Below are 21,531 nucleotides of genomic sequence, written 5' to 3' on the forward strand. Positions count from 1 at the left end.
CCATGAGGTGGTAAATAGAGGAAAAAAGATTCAATTGAAACAAGGTCAAGTGACAGATCAGGGTGACAGAAGTTAAAGACATTGTTTCATAGAAAAAGCATAGACAAGAAAACTGACAATTTCAGTTTCTGCAACAGTCCAAAGCTTGCAACCCAACAAGTGCACACACAGTAGCAAATTGCTCTAGTGGAGGTGAGAGAAAGAAGTCAGGTTTGTCAAGCTCTCTCCTCTCAAACTACTATAGTCCCAAGGATGCATGTGGTGAAAAGCAGGCAGTCTGACAACCTTTCACAGCTGACATTGCTCCATTTGTGTGGCAGGTGAGTTGTCCGATTTCTTGGGGCTGTAGATGGGTCTAATTTGCATATGTGAGGAAGGGAATTCCTTGTCCAGTGACGTTGGGGAGTTGGCTGTTTCCAGAGACCAGACAGTCAATAGTTTTATTCAGCATAAAGTACCTCCAACAAAAAACTGTACACATTGTAATGGGTTTGAAATGTCCAGAATGACAATAGCCCTTTTTACACAGAGATCCCGGTACTATATTATATAGCTTTGCCTATGTACAATACAGAAATGTGGCCCAGGTGAACCAGACTTTGGTGTCATTTGATTGTCTTGTGTATTTACAACACATTTTCGTCCCACAGCATCAGATAATGACAATTACTAAGGTGTCAAATTGTGCCCCATTTTATGTCCTTTCATATTTCATATTGACGTCATAGATACCTTTGGCATTAGTACTGGACACTCCAGAAGCCCCACTGTTTGGCGCCATGGGAACATTGGCATCTGATTTTGACACCACAGGTAGACTTTGGCGTCAGTATAGGACGCTCTGTCTTTTTAAACACACCCAAAAACTGCATTAGGGTTAGAGAAGAGAACTTCAGGGTAAGGAGACATCGGCTAGTGTTTAAGTGACAAGATAAATTACATAAAAACAAAACCCTAAATACAGTGACAACATCAAACACGTACTTCACGTTGTGTTGCAATCATCATTTCACAACATCTCCTGTGGAAAAGTCCTGTGTCTTGTTGTACTACTCACCACCTCCTCCACCTCCCTATGAGACGTCATCATCATTGCTTTAGGCGTCAAAGCATCAGGGTTTTTTGTACTACACTGAAAGCTCTGTGTGTCAATCACCAACGCAAACAGGTCCCTAAGCATCAGCATGTAATGCAAAAGGACTGGATAAAGCAGTCAGACCCAAGCAAACTTGTTTTGTACTGTTTTATTTTATTCGAGTATTGGTAATTTGAAGACTGTAATGATCCAGTTTGTGATGACCCTGTGTTAAACACATGTAGTAGATAATCAGAAAACTGAGACTGCGACTAAGTTGAGACTTAGTTTCATTTTCATGTCGCGCCTTAAACTCACTTTGCTTCGGGTTTAACTTAAATCAACGTGCTCCCAATTGGCTCTCGCTCAGCTTTCAGTAAACTGACAGCATATCTACATAAACCTGAGGTGTCTTCAACTTTTCCTGCCAGCTCGCTGGGATACTTTTGTCTCTACCTCACACAGTCGGGTGTACTGAGCAACTACACCGTATTTCTGTTGAATGGCACTTGTCATTCTGGCTAAGGCAGATGTTTTGATTTAGATCATTTGATCTTAATTGAACTTTCGACATAGCTGCAGCTGGTTACATTTTGAATTTGTTACTGTTTGTTGAATTTTAGGAGCATCTTTTGCCAGACCCCAAGGCGAGCTACAGTATTGCTAAAAGTGTTTTAGGCCATACCGGGGTGACTGTACTTAGGAGGTAGAGCAGTCATCCACCGATCCAAGGTTGTTCAATCTCTGGCTCCTCCTTACACATGTCAAAGCAAGTTTCCTCTCTAAAAAATGCAATAAATTTCATCCATTTGTCATGAGCTTCCATGACTTTTTTCACACATGGCAACACACATAAAATAAATGTGACATATTTTTATAAAAATGTTCATGTTTTAAGTAACTTGTATACACCCATGTGTTCCCAGTCAAAAATGACCAGCGATTGGAAATGCATGGGTAAGACTACAAGTAGTGTATAAAACAGAATTCAAGCACATTTCTACACTTCTTTCCCACACCTCAACATGCAGGTGCGTTTGAGCAGCACACACACACACACATCTTATGCCCCTTTTTGACTTCCATGACAACCCCAGTGGGGACCTATGGAGAATAACACCTATTGAAAACCAAAAGTGCAACATAGTTTCAATCATAAAACTTTCGCACATGCTCTGGTATATAAAGCTTTTTTGAGGCCTTACCCATAGTTCAGTCAGTGGCAGCACAAAAGCCAACATGTACTGCACGTGAAACTCTGGACTTCAAATTTGACCATGATAATGATCAGGAACAGAGAAGCCAGGTTGACAGTGAGAAGGCTTTAGAGAAGGAAGTGTCAGTATAATATATATAATATTTAAGTGTGAGTTATTTTGTACAATAGTTAGGTTTTCCCTGTGTACACATGGGCTTTAGTTTTCGATAAATTAATAAATAAACAGTCTAGGACCATTTACCATTTACAGTATATCCTTTCCCAGCATGTACAAAGTAGTACTATCAGGGAGGTGTCTGACGGCTGCCCATTTTTTATTTAGCAGGACAGTAACCCCACCGTCATAAAAAACGTCTTCAGTGACAAGGAGAACAAGGAATCCTGCCAAAGATGGAATGGCCCTAACTGGGCCCCAATCTCAATGCCATCAAAGTCAGTTTCGAATAACATAAAGGGAGAGAGGACAGTAGGACAGTCTAAATCCACTGAAGTACTGTGGCATGTGTGGGGAAGATAACTGATAAATAACAATTTGCTGTAGAGTACAGTCAATGCCTGTTGTATTTTTTAAGTAAAATATGCATTGAACAGGTTACAATAGCAAATACGTCCAATTTTTTTCCCCCACATTCAAAATTGCAGCTACGACCTAATAAGAACTCAGGCAGCTGTGTTCAGAATTACAGGGTCGATGATATGATTGCCAGTTCCTCTTAGCCACATGTCAAAGGCGCTTTGGCAAGACACTGAACTCCAAGCTGCCCCTGGTGTATAGCACTTGTAATCTAAGTTGCACATAAGTGGCCAAACAACTTAACTCATAAAAGTGTGTGCATTTGAGCACGATCACATATGAAAGTCAGTACATATGTACGTACTTTTGGCTCTTGCCTACAACCCTGACCTCTTTCTCTCAGGCTTCATACAAGCTGCCCATCAATCTTCATCCTCATTAGTTCCTATCCCCAACCATATTACCAGGGAAGCTCATTCGAGGCTGAATTAGCTTGGCAGGAAGCTCTGCACCCTGAGAACAGTAGTACAGAGGGAAGTGCTCTCCTTTACATAGTTAGAAAAATCATTTGTATTTATAATTTGAATTCCAGTGTATGATTATATTAAACACATTTGGCACAAGCACCTAGTTGACTTCAAAGATGAGCGGATTAAATTTTGTTGTGACCACACATCTGTAGCCGTCTTGAGTGTGAAATCAAAGGAACATCTCAGAATATGAGTCTGAACAGACATGAGACTAAACTGCAGTAACTATAACAATAACAATAACTGCAAAACAATAAAATGAGGTGATTTTATATTAAGAAAACAGTGAACACAACACAGCTTATGTGTAGGTAGAATGAACCAAAGTTTGAAATCTGCAACACTATTATTACTGGTGTTATACACAGACATAATTATGACCATCAATTTAATGCAATCCAATACAGCAACTGTGCCATGAATGCTACGTTAACAAGGTTATAATTTCTCAGTTTCTAGGCTTAAAATGTCAGAAAGGTGATAATTCTACTATGTGTTTAAGTGTGTATGTGTTATTATCGAGATCAAAGTAGGTAGTGGAGTCGTACTGAAGTGCATTATAAGAAGAGGTGGTTCTAATGTTTTGGCCAACACAGTACACCTTTCTGACAGTTTCAACCTACAAACTGACAAATAATAATAACCTTTCAGCTTATCCCGTGAGTTCACGGTCGCCACAGTGGATGATTGTCCGCATGTTGATTTGGCACAGTTTTTACGCTGGATGCCCTTTCTGACGCAACCCTCCCCAATTTCTACCGGCGCTGCACAGCTGGGGATGGGAATGGGCTGTTAGGGGTTCAATGTCTTGCCCAGAGACACCTCGACATATAGCTGGGACTGGGGATCAAACCACTGACCCTGTGGATGGTCCGTGGATGACTTCTTTACCAACTGAGCTACAGTTCTTGTTCTTGGAGACTTTTAAGAACAAAAAGAATTTGAGCTGCTTTGCAACCCATTTGCCGTCGACGTGCACCTGTACAGATTCAGATTGAGCTGATAGAGCTGCCGTGTAATGGGACACTAAAGGCAAAGTTCAACACTGCAGGGCCCTCACAGTTTATTTGTTCCATTCCTGAAACCTTGTGCATGTTTGGAAGCACATATCTGTGTGAGAAGCTGTTCTCAGTGAAGAAGATTAACAAAACAGCAAACAGGAGTCGTCTCACGGATGAACACCTGCAGTCCATCCTGAGAATCTCCGCAAAACTGAACCTCACACCAAACCTAAACGAAATTGTTGCCAAGAAAAGATGCCAAGCATCCAGCTCTGACAAAGTAGTAAAGAAATAGAAAAGCACAAACTTTATTTATATTTCCAGGGTTCTTTGGACCATGCTCATATTTTGAATTTGTATGATTTTGACAGGAGTTTCTTTTATGAAGAGCAAAATTTTTAAAGATATTTAAAGTTTAAGTTTATTTTTTATAAAATGGCACAAAAGCAAAGAAAACTGTATGTTTCGATTTAAAATTTTTACTTTTGCGGAAAAATTCATAGTTGCATAGTTTTTTTTGCGGCATGTTCATAGTTATAACTTGTGTGATTTTGACAAGGGATATTTTGATGGGGAGCATTTAAGAGCACATGGGGAAGTATTTTAAGTTATATAAAGTTTAAGTTTATTTTTTGTGGAATAATATTCCTGTCTGTTTTTATTCATATTTATGTTCAGTTTTAGCGTGTTCAATAAATGTTTATCCTGTTTGGCCCGTGACCTAAAGTGGGTTTTGAGTTTTGGCCCCCTGTGCAATTGAGTTTGACACCTCTGCCCTACTGCATATGTGAAGGATGGGGAAATGCAATATTTTCTAAAAGGTTACTTTTATATACACTCCAGAAACATAAATCAAAAGTTTGCATAAAAGGGCTTTAAAATGTAGTTGCTCTACACTCGGATTAACTTTCTTGAATTAGATGTTGTAATAGAATGAAAACCAGTCCGGCAGATATCTTCTGATGGATCAACACTCACTTTGATTTTTTTTAATGATGCCACTAGTATGACATTCAAACTGGCATTAAAAAAATCTTAAAGTTGAGGAAAATCGCAGGCATTATGTGTGCACAAGATGTCCCTGACAGACCTCCAAAATGCCAGTCGTGGCAGCAAGGAGACTTGTGATTTAACTGTCAAGCCTCTTTTATATAAAATGAGAGTAAAGCACAACAGGGCACAAAATGGCTGCTGCAAAAATGGCTGCAGATAGGATCAGTGTGGAATGGTGCAAAGTCTAAAGAAAAAGGAGAAGTGAAGGAGGAGTGAATGATAGAAAAAGGGAGAACAGCCAGTCAGTGGATCTGTCACTCCAGGCCTGGCCTCCCAGCAGGGGTTATGCTCGGGGCGAGATCACAGGCCTGCTGCCATGCCGAAGCCTTCACAGGCACACAGCGACAGATAAGAAGCTGCTGGCACCAGGTCGCCTCACTGATTCACCCCAGCACTGCCTCAGCACAGCCATTTTCTCTTTCAGCCATCTTCCACTGACTGAGCTTGACCTACATGTATCTGCTCTCTTTTACTTCTTATGGCCTCTACAGGTCTGAAATGTGATCAAAGCAGACTTTGGCTTCTTAAGTTTGGACCGGCAATTCACATTATTGACAGAATAATTATGATGATTATGATGATTAGCCCCAAAACACAAACTTTTACTCCTATAAATGGTCTGCACCTATATAGCGCTTTTCTACCTATTGGTACTCAAATTACTCAATTACCCATTTGCACTCACAGTCACACACACACACACACCAATGGGGGGGCTGCTATGCAGCTGGCCAACGCTCACAACTAAGTTGGGGCTCATTCAAGGACAATTTGACATGTGACTGGAGGAGCCGGGGATGGAACCAACAAATGAGGGGTTGGTGGATGGCTGCTCTACCATCCTGCAACATATCAAAGATGTATACACATTTCCAACACTGAACTCAATCAGACGTTGTTTGGCAGTTATTGTGTCTTCACAGTATTATTACCACCCCAAGTCATCAGTTGGTGTATATCTGGGTTTCTTTTGCTTTTCATCCACCATGTCTGACACGTATCTTCTTTTTGCTTGCATATGTACAACAAAGAATATTGCCCTTGCCACTAATCATCACAAAACCCACCACACTTACATAGTCGATACATATCTTCTTTTGTGAATTAAAATATTAACCACTTGTTAAAAACAACAGCAACCAGACACAAGCCATTTCCACTATTTGAACATCAAATAATGTCAAGAGAATCAGGTCTGGACATTATGCAGAGATTCCCTTTATTAAATGTAGCATGCTACAGGAGATGGAAGTCAGTTAAAGTAACATTCTAACCTACTGGAGCTCTCCGTTTGGTTTAGGTCAGGGTGATGTCCAAGTAGATCGTCCCGAATAAGTTCCCAGGTTTCGGCAAGTGGACAAACTGCTATAGTTTTAGTTCTTTACAGAATTTGATCTATTTCATCCAATATCATTAGTAAAATCTAGAAGAGCTGTTACATTATTTTATTTTTATTCTTATTATTTTTTATTTATTATTATCCCTATTCATGACGCCGTGGAGTGTGGTCTATGGGCCCAAAAAGGAGAAGCATTTGATTCATGTGGATAACTTTTAGGAAATCTGAAAGAATTACTTTTTTTTTTTTTTTGCAGTTTTTATGCCACCAACGGAATTTAATAGAAATGAATGGATGCCATGATTTAATCCACTATCCAGTTCTCAAAGTATATGGTGCAGAATGCAGGACAAAACACAAGAAGATTTCACTGAGGAAATCACATTTCAATCACTAAACAAAGATCAAACAACAAACCAATGTTTTTGTTCATATACAGCATGTACGACAAAGATCAGCACCACAGTGCCACCATTCACACACAAACCTTTTAATTCTCTGGAGAATCCAACTCATTGTGAAGGCTTTGTTGAAATTTAGTCTTGATTACTGCAAACCATGCTGATGGAGCTACCACCATGCACAGTCAAACCGTTCCAGATAATCCAAAATGTGGCAGCATGTCTCATTTTTAATAAGCCAAAACGCACATGTCACACCACTGTTCAGATCTCAACACTGGCTTTCTATAGCTGCCCACTTGCCTGCAGAGTGGTCACCTCAACCGCTTCTGCCTACCTCAACTGCCTTATTCAGGTTTACAATCCTTACTGTCCACTGCACTCTGCAATGGAAAGATGTTTGGTGGTCCCATCACCACACAAAAGTTCCAAAGCAAAACTCTTTAGCTCAGGGATCCCACAAAGGTGGAAACTTGCTTCAAAACTCTGCACGCTCATCAACCTCACTCACCATATTAAACAAAACTACTGAAAACCACATTCTTAAACAACTTCCTACGCACTTAAAGGGCGACTTCACCAATTTTCAACTTGCTTTCTATGACTTTTGTTTAGTGTGTAAATTGTAAATTAATACTTTTAAACTTCCCTCTGCCTTCACTCTATTAAAATATTTCTCCAATTCTAGCCAAATGACATCACTTGGTTGAGCTTTTCATCATTAGCAGTTTAGATGATCATCTGGGAGAGCTGTCAAAAAGCAGGTTGACCATGATTACAAACGTTATCAAGTAGTCGAAGTCGGAGGAAACTTTAATGGCATTCATTTACATGTGCTACTCAAACTAGACCCAAAAGAAGCAAGTTCAATATCAGTGAAGGCATCCTTTAACTTTAAAAAACTAAAATTGTATCTGTTCTTTCATGCATTTATATCTCATGAATGGAAACACTTCTCATAAGACTTTGCTTTAATGTTTCCTCCTTGATCTAATTTCTGCTGCTTTGTACCTCACTTTTAAGTCGCTTTGGATAAAGGCATCTGACAAATGGCTTCCTACATGTAAATGTAAATGGAGAAGCATTAGTTTCCTCTTTTTTTTTGAATGGATGGCCTTTATGCTTATAATGTATATTTTGATGAAGAATTTATTCAGAACATTGCTTTTTTTCTGTTCTTATATGTCTTAATTGTTTCTATACAGCATAAATATTAAAATATTTTTTTATCATTGTCAGTAAACATAAAACCATTTTGCAATGAATAAATTACACATTTGACTTTGTACTTGATAAAATAGTTAAGCTCACACTATATGAGTATGCTAACGCAGTTGTTTAGAAAAATCTTGCACAACTTAAAAGTTACCCCTTGGAAGCTCATCTTCCCTAAAAAAAAACACACACAACACGCAGAGACACTTCGATTCCCTTCCTCCTCTGTTTCTCTAATCATTTTTCTACAGCCCCCCCATCCATTCTGCTCTGACCCTGACTGTTGAAAGTCAGTCTGCTTCTATTAGTATCAACCAGCGCTTCTCATTATCTATCAATTAGAACGGCAACAGCCAGGGCCCACAGAGAAACATCTGCAGCCTTTCGGCTCAGTTTCACCATGGTCGCTGTTCTTTGAGCTCACTGTGCCTTGCAGTGGTAGATCTTTACAGAAGCCAGATCTAAATGCAGTAGTTTGTGAATTTCAAGGTTGAAGCCCGTGACACCTGTGTAAATGACAAGTAATAGTAAGGGGCTGGCTGGTATTGAAATCAAACGCTTGGTCACAGTCTTGGATTTGTTTTGTTATTTTTACATCAAATTAGCGGCAAAAAAATTAGTCTAGGTTTAGTTCCAGGTTTTTAATGAAGAATTTGCAAATTTTTTTCCCCAAAGTTAATTTTACAAGATATAAAAAAATATTAAATCTTATCCAATGTAACAGTCTTCCATGGTCACATGCAACCACACTTACGTCACATGATATTACAGATTAAATTAGGTCTGTAGTATTTATATTCAAAGGAGCTCCATTTGCAACTACATACATTCAGTATGCTCTGTATGGTCCTTCAGGGCCTTACAGAGTAAAAGAAGTCTTGTGTCTGAACATTAGTGCATCAAATGAATGGAGCTCTGGTGTGTTCAAAAACAACACTGACTGTGATGCTAATGTAAGAAAACTAAGGATTTCCAACATCTACAACATAAACTCTCTCACACCTATTTGTGTTTCAATGCACTGACAAACTATATTTTTCAAACAAGTCATTGCTAAATTGACTTTTCCTTTTCCTTTTTTTTGACTATTCCTAAAGAGCTTCTTACCAAAGAGCATCTGCTAAAAGCTTTAGTCTGCTTTAAGATTCAAATTATCTGATGACTCATAGGCTGCTGGAGCTTTCAGGGGTCCACTTGACTACATCTTCAGTCTAAAAAAATAAAATAAAATGGTAAAAACAAAAAAAACAACAACTTTGAGTTGTATTTAGCATCCACCTAATTACTGGCATTATAAACAAATGATTTTAAGTTGACTGCCCATTAATATTAAGTTGCTCCAAATAGTTTTTCCAATTTGTTTTTCTGAATTGGAAAAAGTTCTAACACACTTTCCCTCCCTCTGGCAAAAAGCCCTCTTTGGTTTAGCAAACTTCACAAAGGGGACTTTATTAACCTTATTCACCAACACAAGGCAAAGATGGTCAGTTTACATCAGTAAACACAACCAGCACTATGTGTAGTAGAGCATCAGATTCAGTCAACTAGAACTACAGGCTATGTGACATTGCAATAAAGAATTTCTTAGTAAAACAAATAATTCTCACCTTGAAAATGTATTTTATATCACACAGACACACAAATAAGTTTTTTAAATTAAAGAAGGTTGAATGTGCCTGCTGGACTGTTCAGGGGCTCCCAAGAACAAGTGTGGACAGTGTCTTCTATCGGGACTGAGGCAAGAAGATGTAGGCATCTCTGAACTGCAGCAGCCCCCTGCTTTATATGTGGATTTGGTATCTATGCTCAGGCTCAGTGACGTAGTGAAGCCCACACGACACAAACATCTTCAGACTTCTGTGCTAAGGATTTGTCAGCTTTGGCAGTCCGCCTCACATCCACAAGGAAACTCATTGTCAGTCATACAATGCAAGGATGGCAATGACTTCTTCATACACTATAAGTGGGACAGAGGATTACAGATTACAGAGTTTTGAAATATATATCATTAAATTTATATAATATGTATTGTGTGTTTGCTTTACAGCAATGGTACACCAGCACTATGAACCTTATAGGAACGTGGCTGACTGACCGTATGGACCTTCAGCTCCACATTTATCAGCTAAAAATTCTCATCAGGATTGTCAAGGTGAGAAACAACTTTTTGTATCTTTCTAAACCACGTATCTAAACACAAGCAAAACGTTTCACTAAACTAACATTAATATTTTCAAGAAACAATTACAAAGTTAGACATTTTGTAACTCATATATCAGCCACAACAATACTACTGGTGGTCTTGAGAATGCCATGAGGACAAGCATGGCCACCCTGCCCTGAGGAGTCTGCAGCTACACAGCCACACACACTGCAAAATGTGATACGCTATATGCAGAAGTGGTAGAAGTACACAAACTCAATACTCAAGTAAAAGTGCAAGTATTGGCCGGATTATCGTAATTATGGGAAAACATGTGCAGAGAGGTGGTTAACCCATAATGATACATCAGCACTTATTAGTAATTTACAAAAAACATACCCCATGTACGACATGCTCCATTGTTGTGCAATGACATCCTGATAGCAGACAAACCTCGATGTTAACCACAATAAAGAAGGGCTTTAGTTTCCTAAATGTTACCCAGGGTTTTTTTTTTTTTTTTTTACAACTTCCTGGACTATTCTACACCTTGCTCTTGGTCTTTATCCTCTTCATCAACAACTTGTCTCTTTAAGCTTTCCAAAAGTCTCTGTTGTTTCAGCCATGACGCAATATTACCAATCTGTCTTGTCAAGATCAGACTTTAATAGTGAAAACCCAGCTTTCTCTTCTTTAAATAAGACAGGACCTCCCAGATCCACACCTGATTTCCCTGCCATAGATTAAAACACCTGATTCTTATTTCAATTGTTTCATTCAATTCGTTCAAATTAACCAAACACAAATATTTAAGACTGGATTTTACACAATAAATACAATAATAAAGGTAACCGTTGGTCTTGTTTGTTAAACGGTCTGCCTTCATCAAAATCTGATCATGTTTTAGGTTATACTCAGTGCTTGAAGTGGTACTCATTGTCAAGCTAAACCACCACTTTCATACTGGCCCCTTTTCTGGACTCTGTATTGAGTCTGTATTCAGGAATGCACCGATAAAACAAATCCCCCTAGACTAATGATTTTTTTCAGAGGTATAGCATATTTGTGTTGTGGTAAAATGCCTTACAGTGCAATTGCTGCTGTAGGCTATTAATGTCAAGATGCGATTGGTTGGCGCCTAAACAGCTCCAACCAATCATTTGGTCTATTAAAATTAAGTAGTAAAAATCTCATTATTATTAATGTTAACCTACTAGTGAATCATTGGAACCTCATATTTGTCTTTGTTCCCAAAAAGATTGCAGACAAGTATGAAATGAGTCCTAATGACTGGAAGCTGACAGCCGTCAAGGGAACGAGTTATTTAAGGATCCACCGGATCACATTTATAGCTGTTGAACTAGTAAAGAGGGGGAGAGTCAAAACCTGTCCTGTTCTAAATGCAATCAATAGGTTACAGTTGAACCAGGTAGAAGGTGGTTCTTGACCTACTATGCCTACAAGTATCTTCTGAATAAAGGCATCAACACCATGTTTTTCCTAGAAACTGTAGGGTGATTTTGTTAAACGCCTTTGCCATTGATTTCTGATTCTATTGTTTGTGACAGAAAAAGTACCGTGACTTCCGCCTTCAAGGGGTGCTGGACTCCACATTAAACACTAAGATGTATGAAACCGTGAGAAACCGTCTGACCTTGGAGGAAGCTACTGCCTCAGTGCGGGAAGGGGGGTTGCAAGGCATTTCCATGAAGGACAGCGATGAAGAGGACAATGATAACTAGATCAAGGACACAAGAACAATAATTTAGCTTTTAATAAGGTGAGCGCCATACTGCCTGAAAACCCATGCAGCCCTTGCATGAGGGTAAAACAGATTGACCTAACTTGTTCCCTCCATCATGTACTTTGTCAGCTTTTCAATCTTTGTACGAGTTCTATGTTTCTGTCACAATTAGTACATAACTAGTAAAGTTCACTGAAGACAGGGGTCTTACATTATATCAAATCTGATTGTTTCCAGAATACCTAAAGAAAAAAAAATAGGACAAAACAAAACAGGAGTATTTGAGTTAAGCACAAATGTGAATGAAGTCACCCACCAAAAAAAAAAAAAAAAAAAAGAAACATCTTAATAAATAAGATGATGAGGAAGTCAAGTGATTGCATCTACATGGTGTCAGTCTTTCAAAGGCATGGAAAATACTGTATGTTGTTGTAGCTTCATGTTATGCAACCGAAAATGTCTACAGTCTGCTATTGTTTGTTCGCCATGATTTCTCTTTCACATTCTGAAAACTACATACAGTAGAGCACTGTCTATTTTGGTATCTGTGATAGGAAAGAACCAATGACACACTTAAGTGATAGATTTATATATAAAACCTATAAACATGTCCTGCCAACAAAAGCATGATCATAATAACACAGTTGAAGTTAAAATGCATTTAAAAAGACTTAGAAATTATGACTTCTGGTTGATTGAAGATCAGACAGACCAATCAAAAACACAGTCAACACGTTTCTACACTTACTCCTGAACGTTCTTAAGCAATATGGATGACCATTTTGTTCCCAAGTTTATGAACATCGTACTTTATAAGTTACATATCTTTACGTTAGGCTAAAATAATGTGCAGCTGTTGCATTGTTGTAAAGGCTGTGTAATGGTATCAAACTGCTGTCTTTGCATCAGATCCGCACAATTTCTCAACAATAAAATCCGTGGCATTATGTGACAGTTTGCATCTGTTCTCAGGCTGCTTTTTTTGATTTTTTTTTTGATGTTTCTTTAAAGGTGAGAAAAACTGTCACAAAGCAAATTAAAAACACAATACTTCATTAATACGAAAGTTCACTGGTGAACAAAAATAGTAATTTTCATTCAACATAGTGTCAAAAATGACTAAAACTCTTAAATGTTTACATACAGTATCAAGAAAGCATTTATCATTTTAGTCCCATTGTTTGCCTTTTTACCTAGTGTCATATGAGAGCGCTTTCATAAAAGTTAAACAAATATTTACTGTCAAGTTAGTCTAAAGTCTCTCCCAGCACTCCTTTTCATTAGTCTGACAGCCACTGAGTGTTCGGGAAGATGCTGGCTTCATGTCTGAATCTCCACCATGGTCACTTTATAAATAAAAGTTGCCCCGGCAATTTTACAGGTTGGAAGTTTTTATGTCACTTTCAAAACAGCACATGTTGGATCTGGATACAGTGACATTACTGGATCAAGTTAGCAATGTACATTAAAATGAAAACTACGGGTTTTCTAAAATACTTAGAAAATAGAAATTAAATAATTTGCTCAAAGAATAATATATTAAAAATATAACTTAGTATAACACTAAAATGAGATGCAACAAATTTTTCCTATCAATCTATTAATTAAGACTACAGAATATGCCAAACAGATCAGGGTCAAGCTTTTTCACTGACTTTTATTCTTCAATCAATCGGATATTTAAAACTGCATGGATGCTGCATGCAGTAATTATTGTGCTGAATTTGCAACTCAGATCATCAGTCTATTAGTAATGTTTTAATTGAACTCACAAAATAGATGTAAAACAACCTTTCACATTGTTAAATGTCCTTAAGCAAATGGATCACTGTCTTGCCTTTTACATTATGTGTAATATGCGGATTTGGAAAAAAATATTGTCGTTAATAATGTTTAGTGTTGAAGTAATAAGTAATCAGTAGATTAATTTAAAAACCACTGGTCATTTTTGACTAAAGCGACTGTGGCACAGGAAGGTAGAGGGGTTATCTGCCAATCTCACGTTTGTGGGTTCAATCCCCGGTTCCTCTGGTCACATGTCAATGAATGTGTGTGTGATTGTGAGTGCAAATGGGTAAATAAGAACAAGTGCTTTGAGTACCAATAGGTACAAAAGACTAGATAAGCGGAGACCATTTACCATAAAGCTACAATAATTTTGCGTGTGGCTTTCCCCCATTGGGATTGTGGAAAAGTCTTTAAAACTGAATGATAACTAAATAACACAACGATGTCACTAACATTAATAAAAGTTGTTACATCGTTACATTTCCCCCATGTCTGCTTGCACGGAGCTTTGATTTTTAAATAAGCTGATCTGGATGTTTATCCTGTGTCATGTCCATCCACAATTTTGCGAAGTTTCAGCAACACTCGCAATAAAAAAGGAAAACATGGTCGTAAACATTGTGTATAGGTACATTCAGTGTGTCTGCTAAATAAGCAAGCCCTTCTCCCAGCTCCACACTGTCTCCTAAAAATGATGGCTTCCATGTAACTGAAATGCAAACATGGTTTTGTTGAGAACATTATTTAGGCAACAAGAGTACTGTGGAGAAAGAGGAAGATTGTGGGTTTTAATTGAAGGCTAATAAAAACACTTGACCGTCAAACCACAGTCTCTCTCTAACCCTAACCAATTGTTGTGAGTGGCTAAATATAACCAGAAAAATGTCACTGTGTTCAGAAAAACTGGATGTTGATTAAACATTTTGGCAGAACAACATGTTGTCGGGGAACATTTCATTTTTATGTTCAGTATAAGTATGTGTGCAAGTTGCAATTTATGTTAAATTTCAACACATCCTTAATGTGTTAATAGATTACTGGTTGCAATTAAATGACCCACAAAAATGATTTGCATTTGCAGTTTAGTTGTAAAGATGTTAATGTTGCAGCCTCTCACTGGAGATTCATATTGCACCAAAGCACAAAGATGCTAAACTAACTATGTAACTGATTTTCATCATCTGCTCTGACTCTGGGTAAGAAGGCGAACACTTATTACCAACATATTAAAATGTCTTAACAGTGCCTCTACACTTCCTATGGCCAAGTAGTCGTTCTTTAACTAGTTGGTGCCACTTGCTGGTGCACAAACATTACATGGATGTTTCATAAACTGATACACATTAGACAGTAGAGGTAGTGCAACTGCAGCAAAGATTCGGAAAGGTGTTGGAGAGCTTGTTCACTTACACATCCCTTTCTTTCTGCATACTGGTATCGGACCAACTACTGTAAATGCGGTTTTACCAGGGAAAGAATTATTCTGTCCTCCATTGCAGTTCTTTTTTGTGCAGTTGTTTTCATGTCTCTGTCAGATAAAGGCACAAAACCCCAAATAATCTTTGAAATAAATAAATAACTAATTCCCAAATACTACCGAATACTACTTTGCTATCTATTCATAGGACTTGTTTCGTTTTTTTCTGCTTGATGGTGGCTAACCTCACACTCAGTGACAAGTCTTTGGGACTTTTATCTGCTTCCGTGTGAACTATTTCAGAGGGGATAATACACACCTGGCCATTGGAATAGCTGAGCAGCTGCCCACAATATTTTAGAACATAAATTGGATACTATGAAATAAAAAAGCTGGAAATGTTACACAGGCCATCTTAATTGTTTTGTTTCATTATCTGTCTCTGTATACTACAACAGTGCTTTTGATAATTGTGTCATTGTCTAAACACAGTACAGTGTACGCACACCTGACTGTAGATGGAGGTCTGGCATTGCCATCCTTGCAAAAAACTGTCACGAGTGAAATCGGTTTGAAAATTGCACAACTACATAAATAAAACAGGTTCACTATAAACCTGCAAGCACATCTAGGTTATTTGCATGTGACATTGATATTATCAGAAAGGACAAAAATATGTTGTGGTGATATGTGTTATGATTAGTGATATTACAGGGGAAGAGCTTCAATTACAGATGATGTGAGGTTGCTGCTTCTAAACTACTGTCTGATGGCTTCAATAGGATCAATTATCGGATTAAACTTTGGCATTTTATTCTATCACCGATTAGTATGAATGCCAGGATTTCTTCCATTAGAGACAGCTGCAGTGATATTGTATAGCTAATTTAAGAATCAGTGTCAAACTGCCTACACAAAAAATCAACAGCAACAGGACTGAACAACCTAACACCTTTGACATGTTCCTGCCTTTATGTTAGAAAATAGAAAGTTAGAGAGGTAATAGATATACAGGTGGTTTAATCATAGTGATAAACCCGTTTTCATTATTTGTTTCACTTTCAAAAGAAATGTTATATTTTAGTCAAAAATCATTTAAATAATAGTTTGTCATCTATTATACAGTATTTGTTGTTTTCTCTGCCCTGTACTTGATTTCAGAATGTATGTTGGGGCTAATCTACATTTTTATAACAGATAATGGGAAGTGAAGTTTGCCTGTATTACATCTGTCAACTGTGTTCTATGCTGTTCTACTAGAGCCATGTGTCGTTCTGTATGCAATTACCGCATGTCCGTGGTATTGACTCCCAAAAGTGTTTTTTCTTCATGTGTGAAGTTACTGGTGGGTTCACTATGCTTCTGCTTTCTAGAAGAACCCACTGAGGTCAAGAACTTAGTTGAAATAAAGGTGAATGGCAAACATGGAAAAAATGGTTTTGTCTTTCATGCTGTTGCGTGCTGCTCTGGGACAGGTACAACAAAAAGTAGGAAAAGGTGAGTAATGGAGAAAAAGAAAAAACACACTAACAACTAATTAGGTTAGTTCTTTACACTCCACCACACTAGTATATATTACAAAACTTAATACTTCTAATACTAATACTACTTCTGACCAGCCCCATCCCAACTGTTCAGTCCCTAAAGATGTAATGGTAAAATAAAATGAAATACCAGTCCATAAGATGTTCGGATGACTGTAACAAACAGTAAAGAGAACGTTTTCTAAGATCAATAGAATCCTCCAATTGTATTAGTTTTTAAAAATAAGCAAATAAATAAAAGTCAGTCAGTCACAACCAAGCTAAGTTATAAAATGAGAATCAAAGGAGAGGCAATGTCTTTCTTTTAATCTACAGCTACAAAGAATTTGGAGTTTCATTATCTAACTTCAATTATAATGTGGTCAAGACGTGTAAACAAAGGACAAGGCCAAAAAAAAAAAAAAAACAGTAATGAATTGCTTTCAGGCCTTCAGAGAACAGATTCTGTAGTAGATATCAGTGCATGGGCTCAGAAAGACCTCTGAAAACCATTTTCAGGGAACACAGTTTGTCTCTACCATGCAAAGAACCATATATAAACAAGATCCTGAAACACCACCACCTTCTCTGAGTCTCAGCCTATTTAAAGATGAACTGTTCAATGATCTGATGATTACAATTTTCCAATTCTTTTTGGAAATTATGTATGTATGTATCTTTTCCTTCTTTTAATTGGTATTTTTAGTTCCCAGCCAGTAAGTGTGTGTTGTTAAAAGAAGAGGTGATGCAACACAGCAGTAAACATGCTTCTGTCCCAACTTGTTTGAGATGTGTTGCTGGCATCTAATTTAAAATAAGAAAATATGTTTTTTTAAAAATGAAAGTTTTAACATTTCGTATGTTGTTATGCACTATTTACAATTGCATATTGTAATTAATTAAAAATTATTTCATTCTCTTTTGGATTTCAACACTACCCCAACTGTTTTGGATATAGGGCTGTATGCTTGTACTTGTACTATTTCTCACAAAGAAGCAAACATTTAGAGGAGATAGGAATTGTGTCAGCAGATTGTCAAAATACATATTTTTTAATCCATGGGCCTGACGTTCTCCCCTCCCCTGCTGCACTTTCTTAAGAAAGAGAGTCTGAGATTAACGATCCGGATTAAGGCATCAGTCATCTTGAGAGTTGATATTAACGTCCAGAAGGAGATTTAAAGAATAGCCAGAAATCAAATCCGCAATGGCTAAAATCAAGAGCCAAAGATGGAAGCTAAGACTACACTCGGGAGGATTAGATATAATATGGAACTAAATTAAAAGAAGACAGAATATCTTAATTATTTTATAGATTGGGAGGCGGAAAATCCTCCTTAGATGAGTTGAACCAAACAAGGTTTGGGAGGACAGTGGAGAAAATAGGGCATATCTGGGTACCAGTGAATGATTACTTTCTCTCAGGATGATACTGATGCTTGTAGCAAAAATGTGTTTGTTCATGTGCATTCGTTTGTAGGTTGTCTTGACTTTTTAACAGGTTACTATTATTTAGAGTAGAGATAATTGTTGTACTACATAAAGTAATTCTAGAATGGTGCCTTGCAGCCAAAAGACCATGTAACAACATCTGTGAACCAACTAGACAATAATAAATACACAAAATGCATTCAGAAAGTTTTCAGACCCCCTTTACTTTTCGGTTTTGTTTAATGTACAGCCTGATACTACAGATGTTTAAATTTAGTTCAAACTGAATTTTTATAAATGTCTGTAAATTCATCAAATAAATAAATCAATGAAATATCACATGTTGAAGTAGCTTTGACAGCAATTATAGACCTGAAGTTTGTTTTGGTATGATGCAACAAGCTTTGCACACTTGGATTTTCCGTCTTGGAAATCATTAAACAAATACAAGTAATAGGTGCTTTTTTGCTTCATGTTCTGCCCAAGTACCAACCCTTGCTCAGTTACATGGAGTATTTCTTCACAAGTGAACGCATCTCACAAGGATTATCACCCGATGCTACATGTCTGAAAGGGAAACTCCAGACAATGTCAGGACCTGAGCCTCCTGACCTAAGTGCTGTGGAACAGGTTTTCCCTGAGGGTATCTGTGTACTTTACTTCATTCAGTTTTCCCTCAAACCTGATCCGTCCCCGAGACCCATCTCCCAGTCCCTGCTGCTGAAAAACACCACCACAGCATAATGCTGTCACCGTCATGCTTCACTGTAGGGATGTGTTGATGAGGTGATGAGCTGTGCCAGGTTTCCTCCGGATATAACATTTACAACTGAGGCCAAAAAGTTCAATCTTGGTTTTATCTGACCAGCAAATCTTATTCTCACAATCTGAGAGTCCTTCAGGTGCTTTTATGCAAACTCCAAGCTTTCATGTGTTTGCAGTGAGGTAGGCTTCAGTCCTGCCACGAGCTCTCTGAGTCTCTAAGCTCTGCAGGCAGCTCCTTTGACCTCATGACCTTTGCTCTGATACGGTCTGCATTGTTAGCTGTGAGGCCTTCTATAGAGAGCTGTGTGCCTTTCTAAATCATGTCCAATCAATTTAATTTACAACAGGTGGACTCCAGTCGAGGGGTGGAAACATCTCACTAAGGAACAAGAGAAATGGGAGGCAGCTGAGCTAAATTTCAAGTGTTGCAAAGGGTCTGAATACTTATCTACATGTGATATTTCAATGTTTATTTCTGCTAAAACTGAAATGTCTGACACTGACATCACTTTGTGATTACGGGGTACTGAGTTTAAATTAATTAGAACAAAAATTAATTTAGTATCAGGCTGCAACATAACAAATAAAAAACAATGAATGCACTGTGTATGTATATATGTATACTCATACTGCCATATTGTTTTTATTGTCCCTTACCTGTCACTTTGTTGGTCTAACAAATGAAATGCTCATTTTCAGGGTCATTAGTCTTGTGTTGTGTATTTTGTTGAGAAGTGGTTGACACTCTTAATATTAGCACTGGATGTTACGATTGTATAGCTCCTAAAGTGTTGAAGCTATTTGGAGATCAGATTTGTTGTGCTAAGCAAAACATCTTGGATGCAGAATGTTAAAAAATATACATTCTATACATCTCATCCCACAGCGTCAGATATTGATGCTTCCTAAAGCAACAAATTGTGCTGCCTTTTACATCCTTTGCCGTATCATATTTGGCGTCACTGTCGGACCTTCAGGAGTTCCATCATTCTAGGCGTGGATGACTTCTTAGACTCATAAAATATGAGGGTAAAGTTAAGTAACAACATATATTACATAAAGACAAAATGCCATTAACGTACTTCGTTATTACGCCATCATTAAAGTGCACAACTTCTCACACTGGAGTCGAATCTTGGTCTACTGTGGGAAACTGCCGTGTCTTGTCGTTTCATCCGTCACCCTGTCCACCTCCATACCAAACATTTTCATTTTATATACAATATCTTTGCTCTAAGTGTCAGAAATTAAGGCATCACAGTTTCCATTGTACTACACTGAAAGCTACCATAAGCCTCAGCATGTAACCCGAGAGGACTGGACAAAAAGGTGTTTTTTATGCCTCAGGAATCACAACAGGCTGAAATGTATATGGATGCACTCATCTGGCTCTTCAACAGACAGGTGACAAGAGAATGACATCTCTGAGGGACACTTTAACATTTGAGTCATTTGAAAAAGATTTGTTCAAAGAAGGCTTGGTATGGTTTGCCTAAAATCTAAAAACTGCATACGACTGAAATGGAATTTGTATTGTCCAACATATGAGACAAAAAAAAAACAGTGGACTGGGCACATATCTACCATGATACAGTGGTGACTTGGAAGAGCAAATTATAATATATAAAGATAAAGAAAATTGACTGCTGACGGATATGAAGCAGAATATGAAATGGTTGTTTAAAATGAAAGCAACATGCTCCCAAAGTTAATTGTCTCTAAAGAGGCTATTCCTCCATATACTATACATATAAGAATAATAAACAGCAGACATACAAAGCAGCCCATTTTTTTACCATCCAATCTGCAGTGTTGGTACACTGCCCTGAAATATCATTCATTTAATTTCCCCATGAATTCCCAGATACGATTGGGCACTTCTGTGTGAGAGGAGACACTGGGACGGATTAATGGGCCTGGAGATTTATGCCGGCACGATCTGAGCTGCTTTGGCTTTTAAGCTCCAATCAAGTGGGGAAATGGGAAATGATAACTGTATCAAAATAAAAAGAATCTCCAACTGACCATCACAGGGAGAACTGGCCCAGAGTCTTAGCGCTGACAGGCTGCTGCTGTACTGTGGGGAGTCCTGCAGTAATACGGATGTGAGAACAAGCCGTTCCGACACATTGAGTTCATCAAGTCGTCTCCGACATGATACATGTGGATAATGACAACAGGAAAATGAAAAGTGAAGAGAGAAATCAGCCCGTGTGTAGACACTCAAGCTGCCAAATGAAACGATGTGTGATTTGTTGTGAAGACGCATTTCATTTACAATGCTTTTCACAGTGTCTTTTAAGGTAAACAGCATCAAAACAGAGCGGGCCTATAGCCCAGGAGACATGGTTATTTTTGTACGTCTGCTTTGTG

General features: G+C 38.0%; 1 protein-coding gene across 5 annotated transcripts in view; it reads left to right on the forward strand.

The window, feature by feature from the left end:
- The window catches only part of cadpsa (Ca2+-dependent activator protein for secretion a), a 183,881-nt gene extending 168,361 nt beyond the window's left edge, over positions 1–15,520 (forward strand). For all 5 annotated transcript variants that reach the window (XM_067505309.1, XM_067505313.1, XM_067505310.1 and 2 more), the window contains 2 exons: positions 10,395–10,499; positions 12,059–15,520. In XM_067505309.1, the coding sequence (XP_067361410.1) occupies positions 10,395–10,499; positions 12,059–12,232 (279 nt within the window). In that variant the 3' untranslated portion in view covers positions 12,233–15,520. The remainder of the gene's footprint in view (positions 1–10,394; positions 10,500–12,058) is intronic.
- Positions 15,521–21,531: the final 6,011 nt, after the last annotated feature.

Source organism: Channa argus, chromosome 5, assembly GCF_033026475.1.
Source record: "Channa argus isolate prfri chromosome 5, Channa argus male v1.0, whole genome shotgun sequence".
Taxonomy (NCBI): domain Eukaryota; kingdom Metazoa; phylum Chordata; class Actinopteri; order Anabantiformes; family Channidae; genus Channa; species Channa argus.